Consider the following 19,342-nt stretch of genomic DNA (forward strand, 5'->3'; position numbering starts at 1 on the left):
CGTGCCCTCCTCCAGGAGATCTTCCTGACCCAGGGATCACACCCGCCGTTCTTGATTTCTCCTGCACTGGCAAGCGGGTTGTTTACCACCAGCACCACCTGGGAAGCTCTCCTTCCTGGATCTCCCACAGCTCAGAATTTGTAATCCTCTGACGACACCTGCCATTTATTCTAACCCAGATTCAAGTCCGAATGGCCGTGCCTGTGTCTGGCGGTAGGAGTGAGCGTCCTCGTGCTCGGACTAACTACGTCTGCCCTGTCTCACCGTCCCCATCCTCAGCCCAGGGCCTGGCCTGCAGCAAAGGCTGAGCTGTGATTGACAAATAAGCGACTGGACGAATGGATGAATGACTTCTTCAGATGACCGCGCTCTGATAAACAGAACCAACGGGAGCTGGAGGAGCCCAGGGGGGTCTGCTGGTGGTAGGTGGTCAGGGAAGGCTGCCTGGAGGAGATGGTTTCTGAAGGTGATCTTGTAAGACAAAACAGTCAGCAGAGAGAGGAACGGGGGCCAGGTAGGGGCAGTCACAGGGAAAAAGGCCCAGAGGGGGTGATTTTGGCCCAGGACAGCTGAGGATGCCAGCAGGAACACAAGGACACCACCTGCGGTGACTAAAAGTTCAATAAACAGCTGACTTTTAGGGCCTGCAGGGTCCTCCTGGGCTGCCTTCAGTCGTTCAGTGAACAGTGGGGTGGAGGGAGGAGCAGGACGGCCTCAGGGTCATGTGCTGCCAAGAGGAGGACTGTCCCCTGGACAGGGGGTCCTGAGGACAGGGGGACGGGATGGGGGGACAGCCGGGCTCGGGAGTGCGGGGCAACAGCCAGCAGCGCCCAGGCGCACTTCCGGGACCCCAGTGGACACAGACCGTGAGATCCTCCCAACAACGCTGCCGGGAAGGCAGACTCACCCCTCCCATCTCACAGATGAGGAAATGGACGTGATGCCCTCCCCTCACCCGGCATCAGGACTGGGAGGCCTGTGGGGCCCCATCCGGACTGGGAGGCCAAGCCAGGCAGACTGGTCCAGGGTCGGAGCTTAGCACTGCCCCACACGGCCCCTCAGCCAGGAAGTCTGGGGCACGCAACAGCGGGACCTCGGCTCCCGGGGCCAGTCTCCACCCCAGCCCCTGCGGGGCACGTCCTACAGCGGCCCCTGCACCACCGCCACCCACCTCGGGGTTCTCCTGGCTCGAGGGCTGCTCTTCCTTCCTCTTGCTGCTGGCCTGAGCCCCCCGAGACGGCTCCTCCGTGGGCGCCTGCGACTCTGCGGTGTTCTCGGGCTGCGGCTGCACTTGAGACTGAATGATGATGACCTAGAAGATGGGGTGGAGGGTGAGGGGCCGCTGGAGGGGCCCCGCGGGCAGGGACTACGGGGTGGAGGGGTGAGTGGGAGGCTGGAGGGGCCCCGCAGGCAGGGACTATAGGGTGGAGGGGTGAGGGGGAGGCTGGAGGGGCGTGGGCAGGGACTACAGGGTGGAGGGGTGAGAGGGGCTGGAGGGGCCCCGCGGGCAGGGACTACAGGGGGGAGGGGGAGGGGGAGGCTGGAGGGGCCCCACAGGCAGGGATACAGGGTGGAGGGTGAGGGGGAGGCTGGAGGGGCCCCGCAGGCAGGGACTATGGGGTGGATGGGGAGAGGGGAGCTGGAGGGGCCCCACAGGCAGATTACAGGTGGAGGGGTGAGGGGGGACTGGAGGGACCCCACAGGCAGGGACTATGGGGTGGAGGGGTGAGGGGGGCTGGAGGGGCCCCACAGGCAGGGACTACGGGGTGAAGGGGTGAGGGGGAGCTGGAGGGGCCCCCACGGGCAGGGCTGCAGAACTGGGGGCCAGGTGTGTCCACCCCCTTCAGGCACAGGGCCTGGAATTGCACGATCGTAGAGGAATGAGGAGGGGGGAATCACAGAGGAGGCAACCGGGGCCTATAAAGTCCTCGACTCCCTCCCTCCATCAGCAGGGACTCTTCCAGCCACCCACTCGGCCACACATTTTATTAGCTAGTTAATTATTCCAACGAATGAAATACTTCATCCGTCGAGGCATTGTTCTTTTCCCACGAGTATTGATTTATTCAGCCACACGGTCTTTTTTTTCCTTTTGGGGGGAGGGGGTGCACACCGCAAGGCATACGGGATCTTAGATTCTGACCAGGGATCGAACCTGTGTCCCCTGCGGTGGAGTCAAGGAGTCTCAACCCCTGACCACCTGGCAAGTCCCTGGCCACATAGTCTTCCACTCACGTACTCACTCCCTTTGCACCCCACCTTCTTCCCACACCGGTTCACTCGTTTGACTCCTCTTTCATACACCATTTATCCTCCCACCGGCTCACCCACTCACTTATAGCCCCACCCCATCGTTCCCTCACCGACTCGTCCAGCCTCGCTGTCCATTCACTCCTCTGCTCTCCCTCCATTCACTCGGCCACTCGATCGTTCCGCCAGCCGGTCGCTCACGCTGCCCAGCCGCCCTCCACCTGGCCCGCGGGGAGCCTGCCCTCCCTCACCTTGTTGTCGGCGCTGATGAGGAGGGGCTGGACTTTGACGCTGTCGCTGACCACGGACACGGCGGTGCTGGGGGCCAGGGCGGCGGCATTGCTGGGGGCGGTGGAGATGATGGCGTAGGCCACCCCGGCGCCGCTCAGAGGAGAGCTGACGGCGGCGGGCTCAGGCAGGGCCCGCGGCTGGCTGCCGGGCGCTGGCACATGGCTCACGGTGTTGTTGGCGGTGGGGAGCGCGGGGCTGGGGTTCTTGATACTGACCACAGTGGCCTTCTGGAATGTTGGGGGCTGCTTGGGTGGCCGGTCCCGGCCCGGGGTGACGGGGAGGCTGTCTGGGATCAGAGTCTTTGGCCTAACCTGGGGAAGGGAGGGTCGGGGACATGATCAGACACACAGGGGGTTGCTGACAGGCCCGGCCGAAGAGCAGTCCTGAGCAGAGCCAGGACTTGGGGAAGACTCCAGAGCAGGGGCAGGGACGTGACCTGGCTCAGAGACCCCCGTGTTAGAGGAGAGGGGATGGCGGTGTAGAGACTGGGGACCTGCTTCCGGTACCACCTCCTCCAGGAAGCCCTCCCTGATCCTCAGGCAGGCTATGAGGTGCTATTCCCACAGCACCGCGGGAATCCTTCTAACTCAGGCCAGTCACTCTGGATTCACAGCGTCTTGATTCCTCGTTTGTCCCCCTCCTGGAATCTGAGCCTGCTGGGGACAGCATCCTGGTGAATTCAGCACAGATGGGCATTCAGAGGGGCTGCCACGAGGACAAGAGGGCCCTGGGCCCCTGCCCCTCACTGGGTTCGAGCTGAGGGCATCTGTGCAGCCTGCAGTCCCAGGACAGGCAGGAGCCGGCATCACCTGGGCAGCCGGCAGCTCAGCAGCAGGTACCCCACTAAGCTGAGACCCCACCGGCAGGCTTCTGCTCCAGACCTGGCCCAGCTACAAAGGCTCGTGTGTCCCGATTCAGCCCTCAAGGCCAGGGAGGCACTGGCAACACCCCCTCTGCAGAAGAGGAGACTCCGCCCAGGAAGGTTAGAGGTCAGTCGACTGGTCCAGAGTGCTGAGCCCAGCCTCAGGGGCCCCAGACTGAGCCGGGGGCACCTGGCCCAGCGTCTCCCAAAGGCACCTGCTCGTCCGGAGTTTCTCACGCTTTTCTCAACCGTGGCCCATACTCGAAAGTCTTCATTACATCATGATCCAGTCCGGAAACAAACTCTGCCCACAAAAGTGTTTCCGATGCATCTGCTCTAGTCTAGTCAAGCACAGTTTATTCCATTAAAAAAAAAAATCCTGGTCATGACCCACTGAACTGATTTCTCAGTTCTTCAGTGTGTGAAAAATGGGGTCTAGTCCAAACATCTCCTCTGGAAGGTGGGCAGAGGAGGCAAGAGAGGAAAGGGACTCCCTTGTGGTTGCACCTAAAACCTCAGTGCTGAGGGGCTGTGGACAGACAGACACCCCAGGGCCCGCCGCAGGCTGCTTACCTGAGGTAGCACTGCTGCTCCTTGCCCGGCCAACCTCTGCAAGGAGCTGACCTGAGGACCAGTGACAGGCACTGCAGTGATGGTTCCCAAAGCCTGGAAGACAACGGAGGGCAGCACTCAGATGGGACGGGGCGCGGGGACGCGACACGGGGGGAAATCTGGGGGCTGTGGTTCAGGCACAGAGTCTTGGATACAACACCAAAGATACACTCCACATAAGAAGAAATTAATCAACTGAACTTCAGAAACAACTGAAGTTGGAAAGACAGTTTTTAAGAGAATGAAAAATGAGTCACGGCCAAAGGGAAGAAAACACTTTGCCAATCACCTATCTTATAAAAAGACTTGTACCCAGAATATATAAAAGAACTGCCAAGAGGCACTAATCAGAAAACAACCCAATTAAAAATTGATTCGAACTGAACAGTTCACTAAAGAAGATACGCTGATGGCAAATAAGCTACTGAAAAGATACTAAATATCATGAGTTATTAGAGAAATGCAAATTAAACGATAGTAAGATACCACTACACACCCATTCAGAGGGTGACGATAAGAAGAGCTGGCCGAGCCCAGGGCTGGTGAGGACGGGACGCAGTCCGACCGCCACTCTTGGGAGCATAAACTGGTATAAGGAACAGTTTGACAGTTTTGTAAAAAGTTAAATATATGTGTATTGCTATGGACTGAATGTCAGTGTCCCCCGGAACGTGCGTGTCAAAACAGTAATCCTCAGTGTGATGCTTTCACGGATGCAGCCTTTGAGAGTGACCAGGTCATGAAGGTGGAGGCCTCTTGATGGGATTGTGCGTGCTCACTTAGTCATGTCTGAGTCATGAGACCTCGTGGACTGCAGCCCTCCAGGCTCCTCTGTCCATGGGATTCTCCAGGCAAAAATGCTGGAGAGGGTCGTGATCACCTCCTCCAGGGGATCTTTCCAGCTCGGGGATCAAACCCACACCCCCTGCATCTCCTGCATTGGCAGGCGGATTCTTTACCTCTGAGCCACTGGGAAGCCCTTCAGACAGACACAGCAAGAGGTCTAGCTTCTTTTCTAAACCTAGTCTTGAATCAGATGTCACAACATAAAACTAATTGTAAATAACAATTGAAATAAGAACATTTTAAAAGGCTTCGTTCCCTTTCCCTCCCCTCAGTATCAGGAATTAGAGATGGTCTAGATAAGCACTCCAGAATTAGTGCCCTCGTAAGGAGAGATTTGAGAGGGTTTCCTTCCCGTCTCTGCCACGTGAGGAGCAAGGAGTCTGCCGTGGTTTGAATGTTGAAAGTGAAAGTGTTAGTCACTCAGTCGTATCTGACTATTTGTGACCCCATGGACTGAAGCCTGGCAGGCTCCTCTGTTCATGGGATTCTCCAGGCAAGAATATGGGAGTGGGTAGCCATTCCCTTCTCCAGGGATCCTCTCAACCCAGGGATCGAATCTTTGTCTCCTGAATTGCAGGTGGATTCTTTACCGTCTGAGACACCAGGGAAGACTTTTGAATATTAGCGTCCCCTTAAAATTCATTTGTTCGAATTCTAATGCTTGAAGTGATGGTATTAGAAGGCAAGGCCTTTGGGAGGTGCTTCAGCCAGGAGGGTGGAATCCTGATGAAATGAATGAGATTCCTGCCTATAAAAGAGGCTGCAGCAACTCTAGCCCCTTCCTCCAGGCAAGAAGTCTGCAGCCGGAAAAAGCCCTCACCTGGCCAAGTTGGCACTCTGCTCTCCAACTACCAACGTCTGGAACTGTGAGCACTAAGCGTTTCCTTTTTTTTTTTTTTTTAATATCATCTCCGCTGGATGTCTCAAAGACACTTGGTGAAGTTTAATACTCATTCAAAGAAACACTTTTTTTTTTTTTTTTTTTTCAGTTTTGGCTGCACTGTGTAGCATGTGGGATCTTACTTCCCTGACCAGGGATGGAACACAAGCCTCCCACACTGGAAGGGCAGAGTCTTAACCACCGGACTGCCAAGGAAGTCCCAGTAAGTTTCTATGTACAATAACCACCCAGTCTGTGGCAGTTTGTTCTCGCAGCTGAAATGGACAAAGGTAACATCCATCTGCAAATCAGGAAGAGGGTTTGCACTGCAAACCAGATCAACCAGCACCTTGATCTTGGACTTTGCAGCCTCCAGAACTCTGAGAAATACGTGTGTGCTGTTTAAGCCCCCAAGTTGATGGTGCTTTTCTTGCAGCAGTCCCAACTAAAACATGCTGCCTCTAGACATTACTCAAGTGAAATGAAAGCACATGTCCATACAGAGGCTTGTTCAGGAGTATTCCCAGCAGCTCTACTGGAAACAGCCCAGATGTTCATCAACAGGTCCACAACAGGTCCACAGATGAGCAAACTGTGGCATATCCACCCAAAGGAATACTACTCAGCAATGAGAAAGGAATGAGGACTGAGCAACTGATATGCACAGCATGGATGCGTCTCAAAGTGGTTTTGCTGAACGAAAGGAGCCAGTCAAAAAAGGGAGCACATATTATTGTATGATGTCATTTACATGAGATTCCAGGAAATGCAAACTCATCTAAAGGGATTAGAGACTGTATCAAGATAGGGGATGAACGGAAGGGACTACATGGGCCTAGGGAAACTTTTGAGGGTCAAGGGTGTGTTTTCTATCTTGATTCTAGTGATGGTCTCACAGATGGACGTCTATGTCAAACATCTTGATTCTAGTGGTGGTTTCACAGATGGATGCCTATGCCAAACACCTTGCACTTTTTAAATATAACACTTTAGTGTATATATTATTCTAATATATATTATTCTAATATATACAATATAGCTGCTAAAAATAAAATCCCTCCCAATTTCCCCCCTTAAAGCTCTCTGTCCCTGGAAGGAGTATCATCCTTCCCCAGATGAGACGACAGAGGCCCCACAACCCACAGAGCTGCTTCTCCTGGTCACGATGGGGTGGTCCCTCCCTCCTCTGGAATTTCCCACCTGCCCCAAGTGGACAAGCTCTGAGGTTCATGTCCTTCCAGCCAGCTGCCTGCCTCTCTGCATGGAGCCAAATTATCCACATTTAACTGGAAATTCACCGTGGACATTTGCTGGAATAGAGCTTTATACGCAATGCAGAGAGCATCCAAGCAAACACGGTCACTCTATGAGGGAGCGTCTCAATCCACCGTGCCATTTTTCCCTCTCCAGCACGGTGTAGCAAGACCTGTCCAATGCCCGTATCTTAAAGATTCTGCCCGCCTCTCGCAGAGGGATGCACATAGAAGGCGGTGCCCTCAGCCCCTGGACCCGCCATTGCATCCAGCATCACCTGTGGAGTCTGTCTGCTGTCAACCCCTGGGCCCCAGCCCAGAGCTGCACAGGTGAGCGGCAGGCACAAAGGGAGCACCATTTGATTAAATAAACTCCCAGGTGATTCTGCCAACCTGGGGACTGTGGGCTGAGAAGAAACCAGCCTGTCCCTCCAGCAGGTTCTGCCGTAAAAGGCCCACATGGGCACTCGGCTCCATCCACGGGTGGGGCCGTGCTGCCCCCTGGAAGCAGGAGTTCCTGCACAAAGACCCCAGGGCCTCAGGACCACAAAGGCAAATCCACGCCCAACGCCCACAGAAGCCAGAGAACAGGCATGAAGCTGCCTTCCCTGGGGACTCCTTTCTGGCTAAGATCCCCGAACAGGCCATCCAGGCGAGTGCTGCACGCCATCTGTGTGTTTTTCCAGTCCATGTATATCTGCACGGAAAGGCGTGAGGGTTGCCGTGCATCCGATTCTGAGTGTGTTACTGCACCAGCTATTTGATTCTCTGGCGTCCACTTGGGCACATGCGTCCTGTGTTTCTATATTAATTCCTCTCTGAGTTCCTCTTTTACTCTGTGTCCATGTGTCTCACACGCGCCACCGTCCATCTACGCCTTCATTGTAGGTCGATGCTCAGCCCTCTCTCCTGACCTGAGACACACTTGTGACTTCTGTCCACGCACTGAGAAATTCACAACCAGGGAGGGGACTTGGGGGAGGGGACCACGATGGGGAGGCATGGGCAGAGGCGGCTGGAAGGGCAGAGCCCCCGAGGCTGGGGTGAGTCAGAGGATGAAGGAGACAGGGGGAACTTTACTTTGACCTCACTCTCGAATACTCGGTGAGCAAAAAAGAAACCTGAGCTGCCACGGGGGAAACAGTGAACACCTGTGGGACGATCACAGAATAAAGGTCATCCACTCGCTGACTCCACGTTTATGCCACTGCCTGGGACTCGGGGTGCCCGCTGACTCTTCAGGGAGCACTCTGCAGGGTGTCCTGGGTGCCAGGGGAGCAGGAGAGGTAGGGAGGGAGGCTTTGACTCCCTAACTCAAAGCCCGAAGTCCTAGCCTTTGGGAAGGAGTTTATCAAACAGGCTGCTGAGCAGGTTTCCGGGAACTGCGGGTTTCCTCCAGGAACACCAGAGACCCCTTCCTCCCCTGTCCATCCCCCCATCGCCAGGTATCTGTTCCCCTTCGCTCCAAGGCTTAGCCCAGAGCACGTTCTTCCACGTCCTTATAAACCTTTAATTAACAGGCTGAAGAGACAGTTTATCTGGCAGGGGCTGACCTTTCTGCTCCGTGTTGGAATTTATCGATAGCAGCAGAAACAATCATCTCAGGGGCTATTCCACCAGCCCCGGATAGTTTATGACCGCACTCTGGTCAAGATAAATGAGCTCCTTATGACGACAGTTACAGCTTTAAGCATTTTAATAGGGAAAAAGGGGCCATAAAAGTCAAAGATAACTTCATGTGTTTTCCTGCATCGGTGGCATCCCCGGGGCAGCCTGGGAAACCTTGGCCAGGCTCAGTCCCGGCCGAGGTGGGTGGGAGGCGCCCAGCAGACAGGTGTGTCTGACGGTGCCTGGGCACGGACGGGCTGGGCTCGGGTTCTGGTACCAGGTGCTTGTGGCCCCCAGCTCTCTGCGCTGTCTTCTTGTCCACGACGGGGAGCGTCTCTGTGGCAGCGGGCTAACGGGAGTGGGCACCCAGGATCCGTACAGAGCCTGGTGCACGTTGGCTCTGTGAGCGCCACGTAGAGGGAGTGGGTCACACCTGGCCGGGCTGGCGCCTGGAAGCGGGACACCGAGCGTGGGAGGGAGGTGCAGCCTGGCACTCCAGCAGGGACGGCCTTGGGGTCAGCCTGTCCAGCAGCCAGTCCTGCAGAGGCCCCTCTGGTTGGGCCGACCTGCGGAAGTCCGCTCTGCTCTCCAGCATCGGTCTCTCCATCTCGCACGTGGGGCACATGTGTTCGTCTCCCCACAATGACGAGAGGGAAGTACAGGAACGTGAGGAAGTGTGAGGATGCAGAAAAGGAGACCAGAGCCTTGTGTCCCGCGCGTCCCGCTGTGTTCATTTCAACGGCTCTTCCTCCGCGTCAGGGGACAGACCCCGGAGTGTCTGGGGACAGTCTGCATCCGGAGCTCACACTGAACCCCCAGCACCCTGCACGGCCTGGAAACTGGGGTGCTGGGCAGGATGGGAAGCTCTCACCCAGACTCTGACCAGATGGATCAGGAGACTGGCAGTCCCAGCCAGCGGGACAGGAAGCAGCAGGACCGGAGGGCATGCGCAGCAGGTCGGGGCACTCAGTCCTCTTTCCTGGCGGCAGGAGGGCAAGAGCAGGGTGGGGGTCATCGCGAGCCGCGTGGGGGGACAGAGTGCACGGGGTGGAGCTGAGGCAGAGAGGAGCGTGCACCTCTAAGACCCCACCCGGACGCCCTTTTCCAGAACTTTCTCCACTCACAGGACTCAACTCAGGGCTGATCTTGCCCCTGAACTCAACCTCCAACCCTGAGCACTGTGGGGGCTCCGAAGCCCCTCTGTGCCTCAGTTTCCACAACTGCCAACCAAAGACAACCCCACACACCCTCTCCCAGGACAGCTGTCGGCGTGTCACAGCGAGCGGGAAGGCACCGGGTAGATCCAGCTTAGCCCTGGGTCGAGCACGCCACGCATGGCCTCTCCCGAGGCCTGCAGTGAGCGTCCACCCCAGAACTGGAAACGTTCACAGGTTTCCAATTCAATGCCTGCCGCACAGAGGGCTTCCCTGGAGTGTGAGTTTGGGAGGCCAGAGGATGGTGGGTGGGTGTGTGGGAGGTTCCTACAGACTCCAGGGCTTCCACACGCTTTTCCCCAGCCTGAGCCCCCAAACCCAAACCACCAACCCTCAGACAGGTGCCCCAGAGATGACCCAACCCTGCCTCCGGTTGCACTCAGGACATCAGAAGCTATTTTTCGAAACTCCTCTTGTTCCCACTCGGGACCGGCAGGGCCGGCCTCACAGAGGGGCCTTCTCACGTGACAGCACCAGAGAGGGGTTGCCATGGCAACGGCTCCTGGGAGTGCTATGTGGGGCAGATGGCTGTGTGAGTACACGTGTGGTCTTGCACTGCCTTCTGCCGGACACTCGACCCTTCTGCTTCCTGGGGGGCCCTGGGGTCCTGTCCACACCTGGAGGGGGCGGAGCTCAGTGACCCCACAAGCTCCAACCTTGTGAAGGAAGTGACCGACCTTCCCCATGGTCACCAGAGAGACACTCCTGCCCTCTGACCCCCCACCTGCACGTCAGGAACCAGCCCCTGGGCACAAAGGACCACAGGCCGCCACTCAGAGGCTGCGGGATCAGGGTCCATGGAGCTTTTCTATCTTAAAAAGTCTGAACCCGGAGGAGAGACCCTTTCCAAGTCGGTGCTCAGGGGGCTTGCAAAGGGAGCTCCGCTCTCCCTTGAGAGAACTGGACGATGTGAAGCACGTGTCTGAACCTGGGCACCGCGCAGCGTCCCCTCGGTTTCCCAACGGAGCCACGCGGGCCCAGAGGCTGAAGGCGTTCTCCCCCAAGGCCATGTGACTCTCAGCTGAAAGCTCGCGTCTCTTCTGGGTTTTGCTGGCCCGGAGCAGGTGGTGCCACAAGGAGAGAAGGATTGCGCCTCTGCAGTAAGGCCGGGCCCTGCCCTGCCCCGAACGGGCCACGCCAGGGTGCAGGGCACACAGGGAGCCACGCCGGCTCCTTGCCCTCCGACCCCACTCAGACCCGAGCGCCTGCAGACCCGGGAAGCAAGGCCATCAGGAGGCTACGATGATTGGCCAAGCAGTGGATGACTCAGGCCTCAAGCGATCACCCAGCCAAGGAGATGCTCGGGTGGGGATGGGAGGAGCCAAGGAAGGCTGAAAAAGGCCCGCTCCCGCAGGACGCTGCCAGGTCCTGGACACGAGTGTCCAGCTAGGCCAGGTCCCTTCTAAAGGACTCCTGCGGAGAGGGTGCAGCCTGCACTCCAGTCCCCCACCCCCAAGGGCTGCCCTGGTGACCTGGGACTCAGTTTCCCCATCATAGAAATGGGAGCATGGCCTTCCCTCTCATCAGGCTTCTGAGGACTTGGGAGTGATAGCTGTCGGTGTTCAGAGTGGGTCCCAGGCTTCCGCGGTGGCTCAGGCAGTAAAGAACCTGCCTGGAATGCGGGAGACCCGGGTTCGATCTCAGGGTCAGGAAGATCCCCTGGAGAAGGAATGGCCACCCACTCCAGTGTACCCTTGCCTGGAGAATCCCATGGACGGAGGAGCCTGGAGGGCGGCAGCTCACAGGACTGCAAAGAGTCGGACACGACTGAGCGACTAACACACACGTGGGTCCCAGGGCTCCTCCGTGCAGGGGCAGTACCACCACGGGCGTGGTGATGAAGCCACAGAAACTGGCCCCCAGGTCCTGGGGAGGGAACGGACTGGTCAGGCGACCACAGCTCAGTGCCCCTGGTCTCCAGAGCGCCCCACCCTGGGCTGCCGCCTGGGACACTCAGGACAGCTGGGTTTCTCTGGGTCTGTATGAAGACCATGTTGACATCCACACAGATACACGGATGGAACTCTAGAAACACTGACAGGGAGCCCTCTTAACGACATGACACCCACACGGCACGTTTCTTGTTAAGAACAAGGTGGACGCGGCTCCTTAGGTGGCTCACGCCACCGCTGTCACGCCGGGGCAGCCCACAGCGCATCTCTATCCACCGAGGCCCCAGGACTGGACAGGGCGCCGTGGCCCCACTGCTGACCCAGAGCATTTGCCCTTCGCTGAGGAGTTAAGAGGAGGTCCTCTGTGTCCCCAGGATCACCCCAGGATGCGGCTCCCGGTCCCTCCGGGAAAGCCCGCACTCCAGGTGAAGGAAAGCAGCTGCCCGGCTGGCCACCTTCAGTAACCCCCCACCTAAACTTCCAGAAGCTCAGCCCCAAATCGGCGCCCGTGAGAGGTGTGCATGCTGAGCGGCTGGGGATACGGTCTTGTGCCTAGGAGCGGCTTGTCGCCGGGTCCAAGCAGCAGCATTTTTGTCCAAGCTTGACTCGGGCAGGCGCTGGGCCGGGGCTTCTGTGTCCTCGCCACTCACCAGGAAAGAGAAGCAGAAGCTCACTTTGGCTATAGGGAGCCGTGCAGGTGTTGCCAGTTCCCCTCCTAGGTGCCAGAACATTCCGCTGGGCCTCCCCCACCCCCACACCGAGGCATGAGATGGGGGCTGGTGTTACACGGCCAGCCTACGGCGGGACCCGGCTCTCGCCACGGCCTGAGCCCTTGGCCGCAACGTGCGAAGCCAGACGTCTGGCCGGGGTGGGTGGGTTTCTGGGGCCACCATGTCCTGAGCCCCTAAACGTCCCCATAGACCCGTCTGCTGGCTTCATCCTGGGGGCTGCCGCCCCTCCCTCGCATCACCCTGCTCAGATGCCCACCCACACCCTTGTGATGCGAGCTGAGTCCTGAGCTGAGACCCTCAGCCAGAGGGGAGGGTTTGGGACTCGGAATTCAGGATGTAGGAGGGGCCAGGGAGCACGGCCTGGGAGCCAGGTGCCCATGGCCTGACCGGCAGGTGCTGGAGCGTCTCCAGGCTGGGCGGGGAGGGCTCAACCTTACGGAGCTCAGACCCCAGCACTGCAGTGGTGGTCCCCGAGGAAGGAGGCTACCCTGTTGATAGCACACGTCCGTCCGTCCGTCCCCTCCATCTGACCCGGGTGGCTGGGCTCCGGCCAGCGCCGTGGACACAGAAGAGGAGCCACCTGACAGCCAGGCTCCCGGCAAGAGGAAGAAGCCCCCTGTGTCTGGGCACAGTCCCCGTGACCTCGACAAGCCTTGTCTGGGAGGCTCGTGGGGTCCCTGGGGTCGGGGCAGGGCAGCTGTGGCCCCAGACGCTCCCCGGACGCTCACCATCAGCTCTGCGGCGGCTTTGAGAACTGCGTGGAAGGGAGAATCCACTTCCCCAGCCCCTCTTCCCAGCCAGGAAGGTGTGTGCTGAGCTGACCAGAGTGGGGGCCCCTGCTTTCTGCACCCCATGAAGCTCCCATCTGAAAGGGGTGCAGCAGCCCCAGGCCCCCGAGAAGCATGAAGGGCTCCCCAGAGAAGGTGGCCAACTGCCCGCTCTGCAGCAGCCAAGAGGCTTCCCAACTTGCAATTTTCCTCACATCTTTATGGAACCGCTGTGACAGTTCCATAACAATGGAGCTCCAACATCCGTAAGTGCCAATAAACATTAACGTAACCTAAGCACCACTTTTACGGTCGTGCAAAACCAGCTTGTTATTCGCAGATGAAATCCGACTGCCGCCTCCATCATGCTCAGGAATGCCGGAGACGTCCTTCCCTGTGCTGAGGCGAACTCTGCCAGCCCCAATCGGCCCCCCAAGCCCGTGGCCCACCTCCCCTAACCCCGAGCTCACCCACACAGGACCATCAAGGGGCCTTTGGGGGTGCCTGTGAAAACCCAGGGAAAGGCACCCCCGCCTCTGCGGTCTCCTCCCAGCCCGCGTCCCGTGTCTACAGCTGGGACCCAATGCATACCCGGAGCCCCGGTTACTGGGGGTGGGGTGGGGGTAGGCAGCCAACCTGCACTCGAATTCCACTCCCCTGCTGGCCTAGGTCATGTCAAGCACCCATCCTCACCCTCGAAGCTGGGGCATCAAGAACCGCCTCCCCTGTTCCCAGGACCAGAGGGTCAGACACTGGGAGGCATCTGGTCCTGAGCCGCCAGTGTGACTCATGCTGTGGGTCCTCCAGCTCACTCACGCACATCGGGGACCAGGTGTGGTGACAGGGAGGAGGAGGGAAGGATTGCAGGGGGACAGGGCTGGCGGGAGGGCCGCGGGGGCTCCTGATGGAGTGAGGATCAGCACGTCCCCGTCTGGGCGTGCCTGGGGCCACTGGGCTCACATGCATGGGCACCATTCAGCGCCTTCAATGGGCAAGACTAGGAAGAGCCGACAGTTGGTCTGCAGGGGACAGATGGACGGGAATGTTCAGAAGACGGGAAACCTCCCGGCCGCCCGAGTGCGTGAACCACCGCATACATGTCCACGAGCAAACAGGGCCTTGGATCCCCACCCAGAGCCTGGCTGTTCCCTGAGACCGACCGGGAGCCTGGGAGGGCTCTTGGCTGGTGTAGCCGGCCAAGTGGAGCTGCTGTGTGCAGGCAGAACCTGAAGTGCCCACTGTGGGTCAGGCGGGGAGCCCTCTGGGGGTGGATTTTCGCCTCTTGGGACGTGCCAGCTTCCTCCTGGAGGGGCAGGGTGTCCAAGTGGCCCATGTGCCGCAGAGGCCGGGGTGATCTCCCTTCCTGGGGCTGGCCAAAGTTGCAAGGCTGTTGCCCACAGGTACCCACTGGCTCCCCTGCCCTGAGCATCCTGCTCCTTCCTGGGCTTCAAGGGCTGATCCCCAGGGCACTGCAGCTCCTGGGGGAGAGGAGGCTACACCCTGGGGTCTCTCAGGAGACCAGAACACTGGTTCTTTAAAACAAGAAACCTCTTCTAAAACCTGCGTCCTCATGCCCCACGAGGGGAGTCATTTTCTAAAGCCCTGTTAGGAGGCTCTGCAAACGCCCAACTCGAGGCAGAGCTGTTGACTGCGTGCTTCCGGGGAGATCAGCTGCTGGCCCAGATGCTCTCGCCAGGCTGGGTCCTGGTGACCCCGACCGCACGGGGCTGGCCGAGGCGGGCTGCCCAGGGCCACTTAACCAACACAGAGGTCTTTACAGGCGAGGCCATCCTTAACCAGAGAGCCCCGGAGAACACACGCGGCTACTCCGCGCTGACATTTAAAACATCCTTTCAGTAGCCCCCAGCGTGGCAAAGTGGTTTAATTAACTTGAAAGGGTGTAATTTTATGCTATTTAGTAGGAAATACACACACTAAATGGCATTGTGGACTAAGTATCGGGGGCTGTGATCTTCAGAGTGCAGGAAAAGAACAGCCCCGAGTCCCTGGCAACCGCAGGTGTGCGGTGGGTGTGCGGGGGCGGGGGTACGCCGGCCGTGTCCCCGCTGACGGCAGCATCTGAAACCACACGGGATCCGGGGTTGGGGGGTGTCCACAAGGCCAGCGAGAATGGCCACCTCCCATCATCTCAACTGGGAAACCAGCGCTGTGTCTGAGAACCAAACGTGGGGGAGGCTGGAGCCAGTCAGGGCCCCTGTTCCCCTACTCAGGCGCTCTGGGTACCCGCACCCTGAGGAGGAGGCACCCCCGTGCTGCCCAGCTCTGCCTGTGGACACGTCCAGAGTCACGGGGAGGAGGCGGTCCTGGATGGCCGCCCCCTGACTGGAAGTTCCCCCCCGCCACCACCATCCCCAATGAAGGGGCCGCCTCTTCTAATGAGGTGCCTTAGGGAGGAGGCCAGCCCTTCGGCCCCGAGGACGGATGGGTGAGGCGGCGTCAGTGCAGAGGACCCAGGGGCTCCGGCTGCGGCCTCGCCGGCACCCTGGGAAGACCCTGCACCAGCTCTCCTTCCCCTGACCACCCCTGGAATGATGGAGCAAATCCTGTAGGGAAGGACGTGGGCCCGTGTCCAGCACTGCAGGAGGCAGGCACAGGGGTCACTTCCCTCCCAGCGCAAAGGGGCCGCCTCCGGGGCCTGGGTGAGAAGTGGGCAGCGTGCTGGGCTCCTGCCTTCCCCGGCCCCCTCGCCTCACGCTCCCTGGCTACCCCTGGACTTGGGGTGCAGTAGTGTCTGTCCCCCTAACAGGAGGCCCCAGAGCTGCTCCCCAGCCCCCCAGGTCCAGAGGCCGCCCCCAACCTCCGTGCACCTTCAACCCCGACCTCAGTGACCGGAAGACGCCATCCACAGGCATGTCCTAACTGCCTCCCGCCGCCGACCCCAGGCCTCTGGGAAATACACGGTCATTTAGGAAATCTAATTTCCACGTGTGATTGGCGGGTGCCCGCACCCACTGGCTCTGGCCTCATTAGCCTGCCACCTCCGACGCCCTGGAATCTAATTTAAGGGGAGCGTGTCTGCACGGCACCCCAGGGAGCCCGCTGGCGGCCAGGACACACTCCCTATGGGGAGAGAGGTCCCCTGCGGTGAGCCTCTCATGGGCGGTGGTGGGGCGGGACGGGCCCCGGGCCCCCAGAGGCGCCTGGCGCTCCAAAGAGGCCCCACCCCAGTAAGACAGAGAAACGGTCGACTGATAGTGAGCACGAGGCCTGAGTGTGTGGCTTGACGATTTCAACAGATGTCCACACTCAAGTCACCAACACCCAGGCGGAGACACAGAAAGTGACCCCAGAGGCTCCCAAGAGCGCCTCAAAGACGGTCTGCCTGGGGGAGCAGTTTCCTGCTCTTGGCAATGGGCTCCCGGCTTGATTTCCCGACCTTGCAGCCAATAGGAAAACAGGATTAACCCCCCACTACCTTTCACGTCAAGGCTGTATATTGTCACCCTGCTTATTTAACTTCTATGCAGAGTACATCATGAGAAACGCTGGGCTGGAGGAAGCACAAGCTGGAATCAAGATTGCCAGGAGAAATATCAATAACCTCAGATATGCAGATGACACCACCCTTATGGCAGAAAGTGAAGAACTAAAGAGCCTCTTGATGAAAGTGAAAGAGGAGAATGAAAAAGTTGGCTTAAAGCTCAACATTCAGAAAACGAAGATCATGGCATCTGGTCTCATCACTTCATGGGAAACAGATGGGGAAATAGTGGAAACAGTGGCAGACTTTATTTTGGGGGGCTCCAAAATCACTGCAGATGGTGACTGCAGCCATGAAATTAAAAGACGCTTACTCCTTGGAAGAAAAGTTCTGCTCAACCTAGATAGCATATTCAAAAGCAGAGACATTACTTTGCCAGCAAAGGTCCGTCTAGTCAAGGCTATGGTTTTCCCTGTGGTCATGTATGGATGTGAGAGTTGGACTGTGAGGAAAGCTGAGCGCCGAAGAATTGATGCTTTTGAACTGTGGTGTTGGAGAAGACTCTTGAGAGTCCCTTGGACTGCAAGGAGATCCAACCAGTCCATCCTAAAGGAGATCAGTCCTGGGTGTTCATTGGAAGGACTGATGCTGAAGCTGAAACTCCAACACTTTGGCCACCTCATGCGAAGAGTTGACTCATTGGAAAAGACCCTGATGCTGGGAGGGATCGGGAGCAGGAGGAGAAGGGGACGACAGAGGATGAGATGGCTGGATGGCATCACAGACTCGATGGACATGAGTTTGAGTGAACTCCAGGAGTTGGTGATGGACAGGGAGGCCTGGCGTGCTGTGATTCATGGCATTGCAAAGAGTCGGACACGACTGAGCAACTGGACTGAACTGAACTGGACTGAACCATTCTGACCAGGTAGTCCTAGTGGTAAAGAGCCCACCTGCCAATGCAGGAGACATTAAGAGGCCCGGGTTCGATCCCCGGGTGGGGAAGATTCCCTGGAGAAGGAAATGGCAGCCCACTGCAGTAGTCTTGCCTGGAGAATACCATGGACAGAGGAGCTTGGCGGGCTACAGTCCATGGGGTCGCCAAGAGTCGGACACGACTGAAGCGACTTAGCAGGCATCTTCCTTTCTGACCTGTGGGCAGTAACTGGGCGCAGCACCATCTATCGAGAGCCGCTCTGTGCCAGGCCCTGTGTGGACAGAAGCGAGCAAGGCAAAGTGGCTGTCCCCATCTTTGGGGTCAGGCTCCAAGCAAGTGCCAGGCCAGGATGTGAGGATGTGAATTGGGATCTGAGGCTGCTCAGACAGTGGAGACGCAGGTCCCGCCAGCACAGAAGGGCCGGGGGTGGAGTACTTACCGTCACCGACAAAGCGCCATCGTGTCTAGGCGGCTTCCATGCTTCTGGGAGCTGAGCTCAGGACCCCAGTGTGGACAAGGAAAGTGGCAGGAAGCCAAGTGGCCTGCCCCAGGGAGCAGCTGGGGAGGCGCCAGCAGGAGGGGACCCCAGGGCGGCCCTGTCCCGCAGGATGAGACGCGGCCACGGGAAGGGGAAGGACACAGAGAGGCGCACCGGGTCCCCGGGGCTCGGCGCGGCGAGTGGGGCCCTGCTGGGGCCCACGTCCCCCAGGCACAGGAGGCGCTTAGAACCCATCCGGAGCAGGGCAGAGGGGACTGCAACACCTGGCAGTGCCCTGGGACCTGGGAGCCAGTGGCCGTGGTGAGTCCCAGGGATCCCTCTTCTGCACGTGGTCCTGTGCGGGGGAACCACACTCAGCTCCAGAAGAGAGGGGCCCAGCACCAGGCGGCCCCCCTCCCGCCCACGTGCCAGAGAAACAACCCAGACTCTAGACCAGAGCCTTCATCTCCAGACTCAGTTTCCCCACTTCCAGGACAGGGCCACTAGCACCCGGGGCAGGGGGAGATGGTCAGGCAGGTCCCTAGAAGGTATCTTCTGAACTTGACGCTGAGATGACCCAGGCCCAGGGCAGGGAGCGTGGAGGAGGCCATGGGAGGCTTGGCCGCAGGGCACCCTGTGTGACAGGTGCTTTGCAGACCCGCTCATTCCACAGGAGAGAAACCCAGCGATGCTCAGTCTTCCCCATGAGGTTGCTGGGTGCCAGATCCATCTTATGCTGCGGGGCAGGATGGTCTGAGAGCTCGCCTCTGGGAAGCGTCCTGGCCTGGCTGTGATTCGCGCAGAGCACAGACGAGAGGACGCAGGCGAGGCCAGCCATGGTGGAGCCACGCAAACGGACACTGGCTGGCTCCCAGCAGAACCAGCCTCCATGTCCTCAGGAAGACCGTCTGCCCAGGGCAGGTTTGTCCTGTGGCCACAGGCACAGGGTGGGAGGAGACGCCTCTCAGGGAGCTTCACCGGGGCCAGAGGCCCTGTTGCCAAGCTCCCTCGAGATGCTGCCTAACAGAGCCCAGCCCAGAGGGCATCCTGGGAGTGCCAATGACCCTGCAGCCCAGCAGGCAGCACGAGGGGCCAGGGCTACCTCTGCGCAGACAGACATGCGCCCAGACACAACGCACTTTCCTGAATGGCTCCTTCCCCCACCGCCATGGGGACGGCTGAGCAGACGTTTCAGGACCTTCCGTGTGTCGTGCACACCCTGATTCATTGTGGCCAGGCTCCACGACGCCCCCAGGGGCGGTGGTCTGCTCCATCCCAG

At 58.8% G+C, this 19,342-nt stretch overlaps 1 protein-coding gene across 2 annotated transcripts in view; it reads right to left on the bottom strand.

The window, feature by feature from the left end:
- Positions 1-19,342, bottom strand: part of PHF21B (PHD finger protein 21B) — an 89,622-nt gene that overhangs the window by 17,402 nt on the left and 52,878 nt on the right. For both annotated transcript variants that reach the window (XM_018048892.1, XM_018048893.1), the window contains exons 3-5: positions 3,977-4,069; positions 2,502-2,852; positions 1,172-1,312 (exon numbers count right to left, since the gene is read on the bottom strand). In XM_018048892.1, coding sequence (XP_017904381.1) covers positions 1,172-1,312; positions 2,502-2,852; positions 3,977-4,069 — 585 coding nt within the window. The remainder of the gene's footprint in view (positions 1-1,171; positions 1,313-2,501; positions 2,853-3,976; positions 4,070-19,342) is intronic.

The sequence above is a fragment of the Capra hircus genome, chromosome 5 (assembly GCF_001704415.2).
Source record: "Capra hircus breed San Clemente chromosome 5, ASM170441v1, whole genome shotgun sequence".
In the NCBI taxonomy this organism is placed as follows: domain Eukaryota; kingdom Metazoa; phylum Chordata; class Mammalia; order Artiodactyla; family Bovidae; genus Capra; species Capra hircus.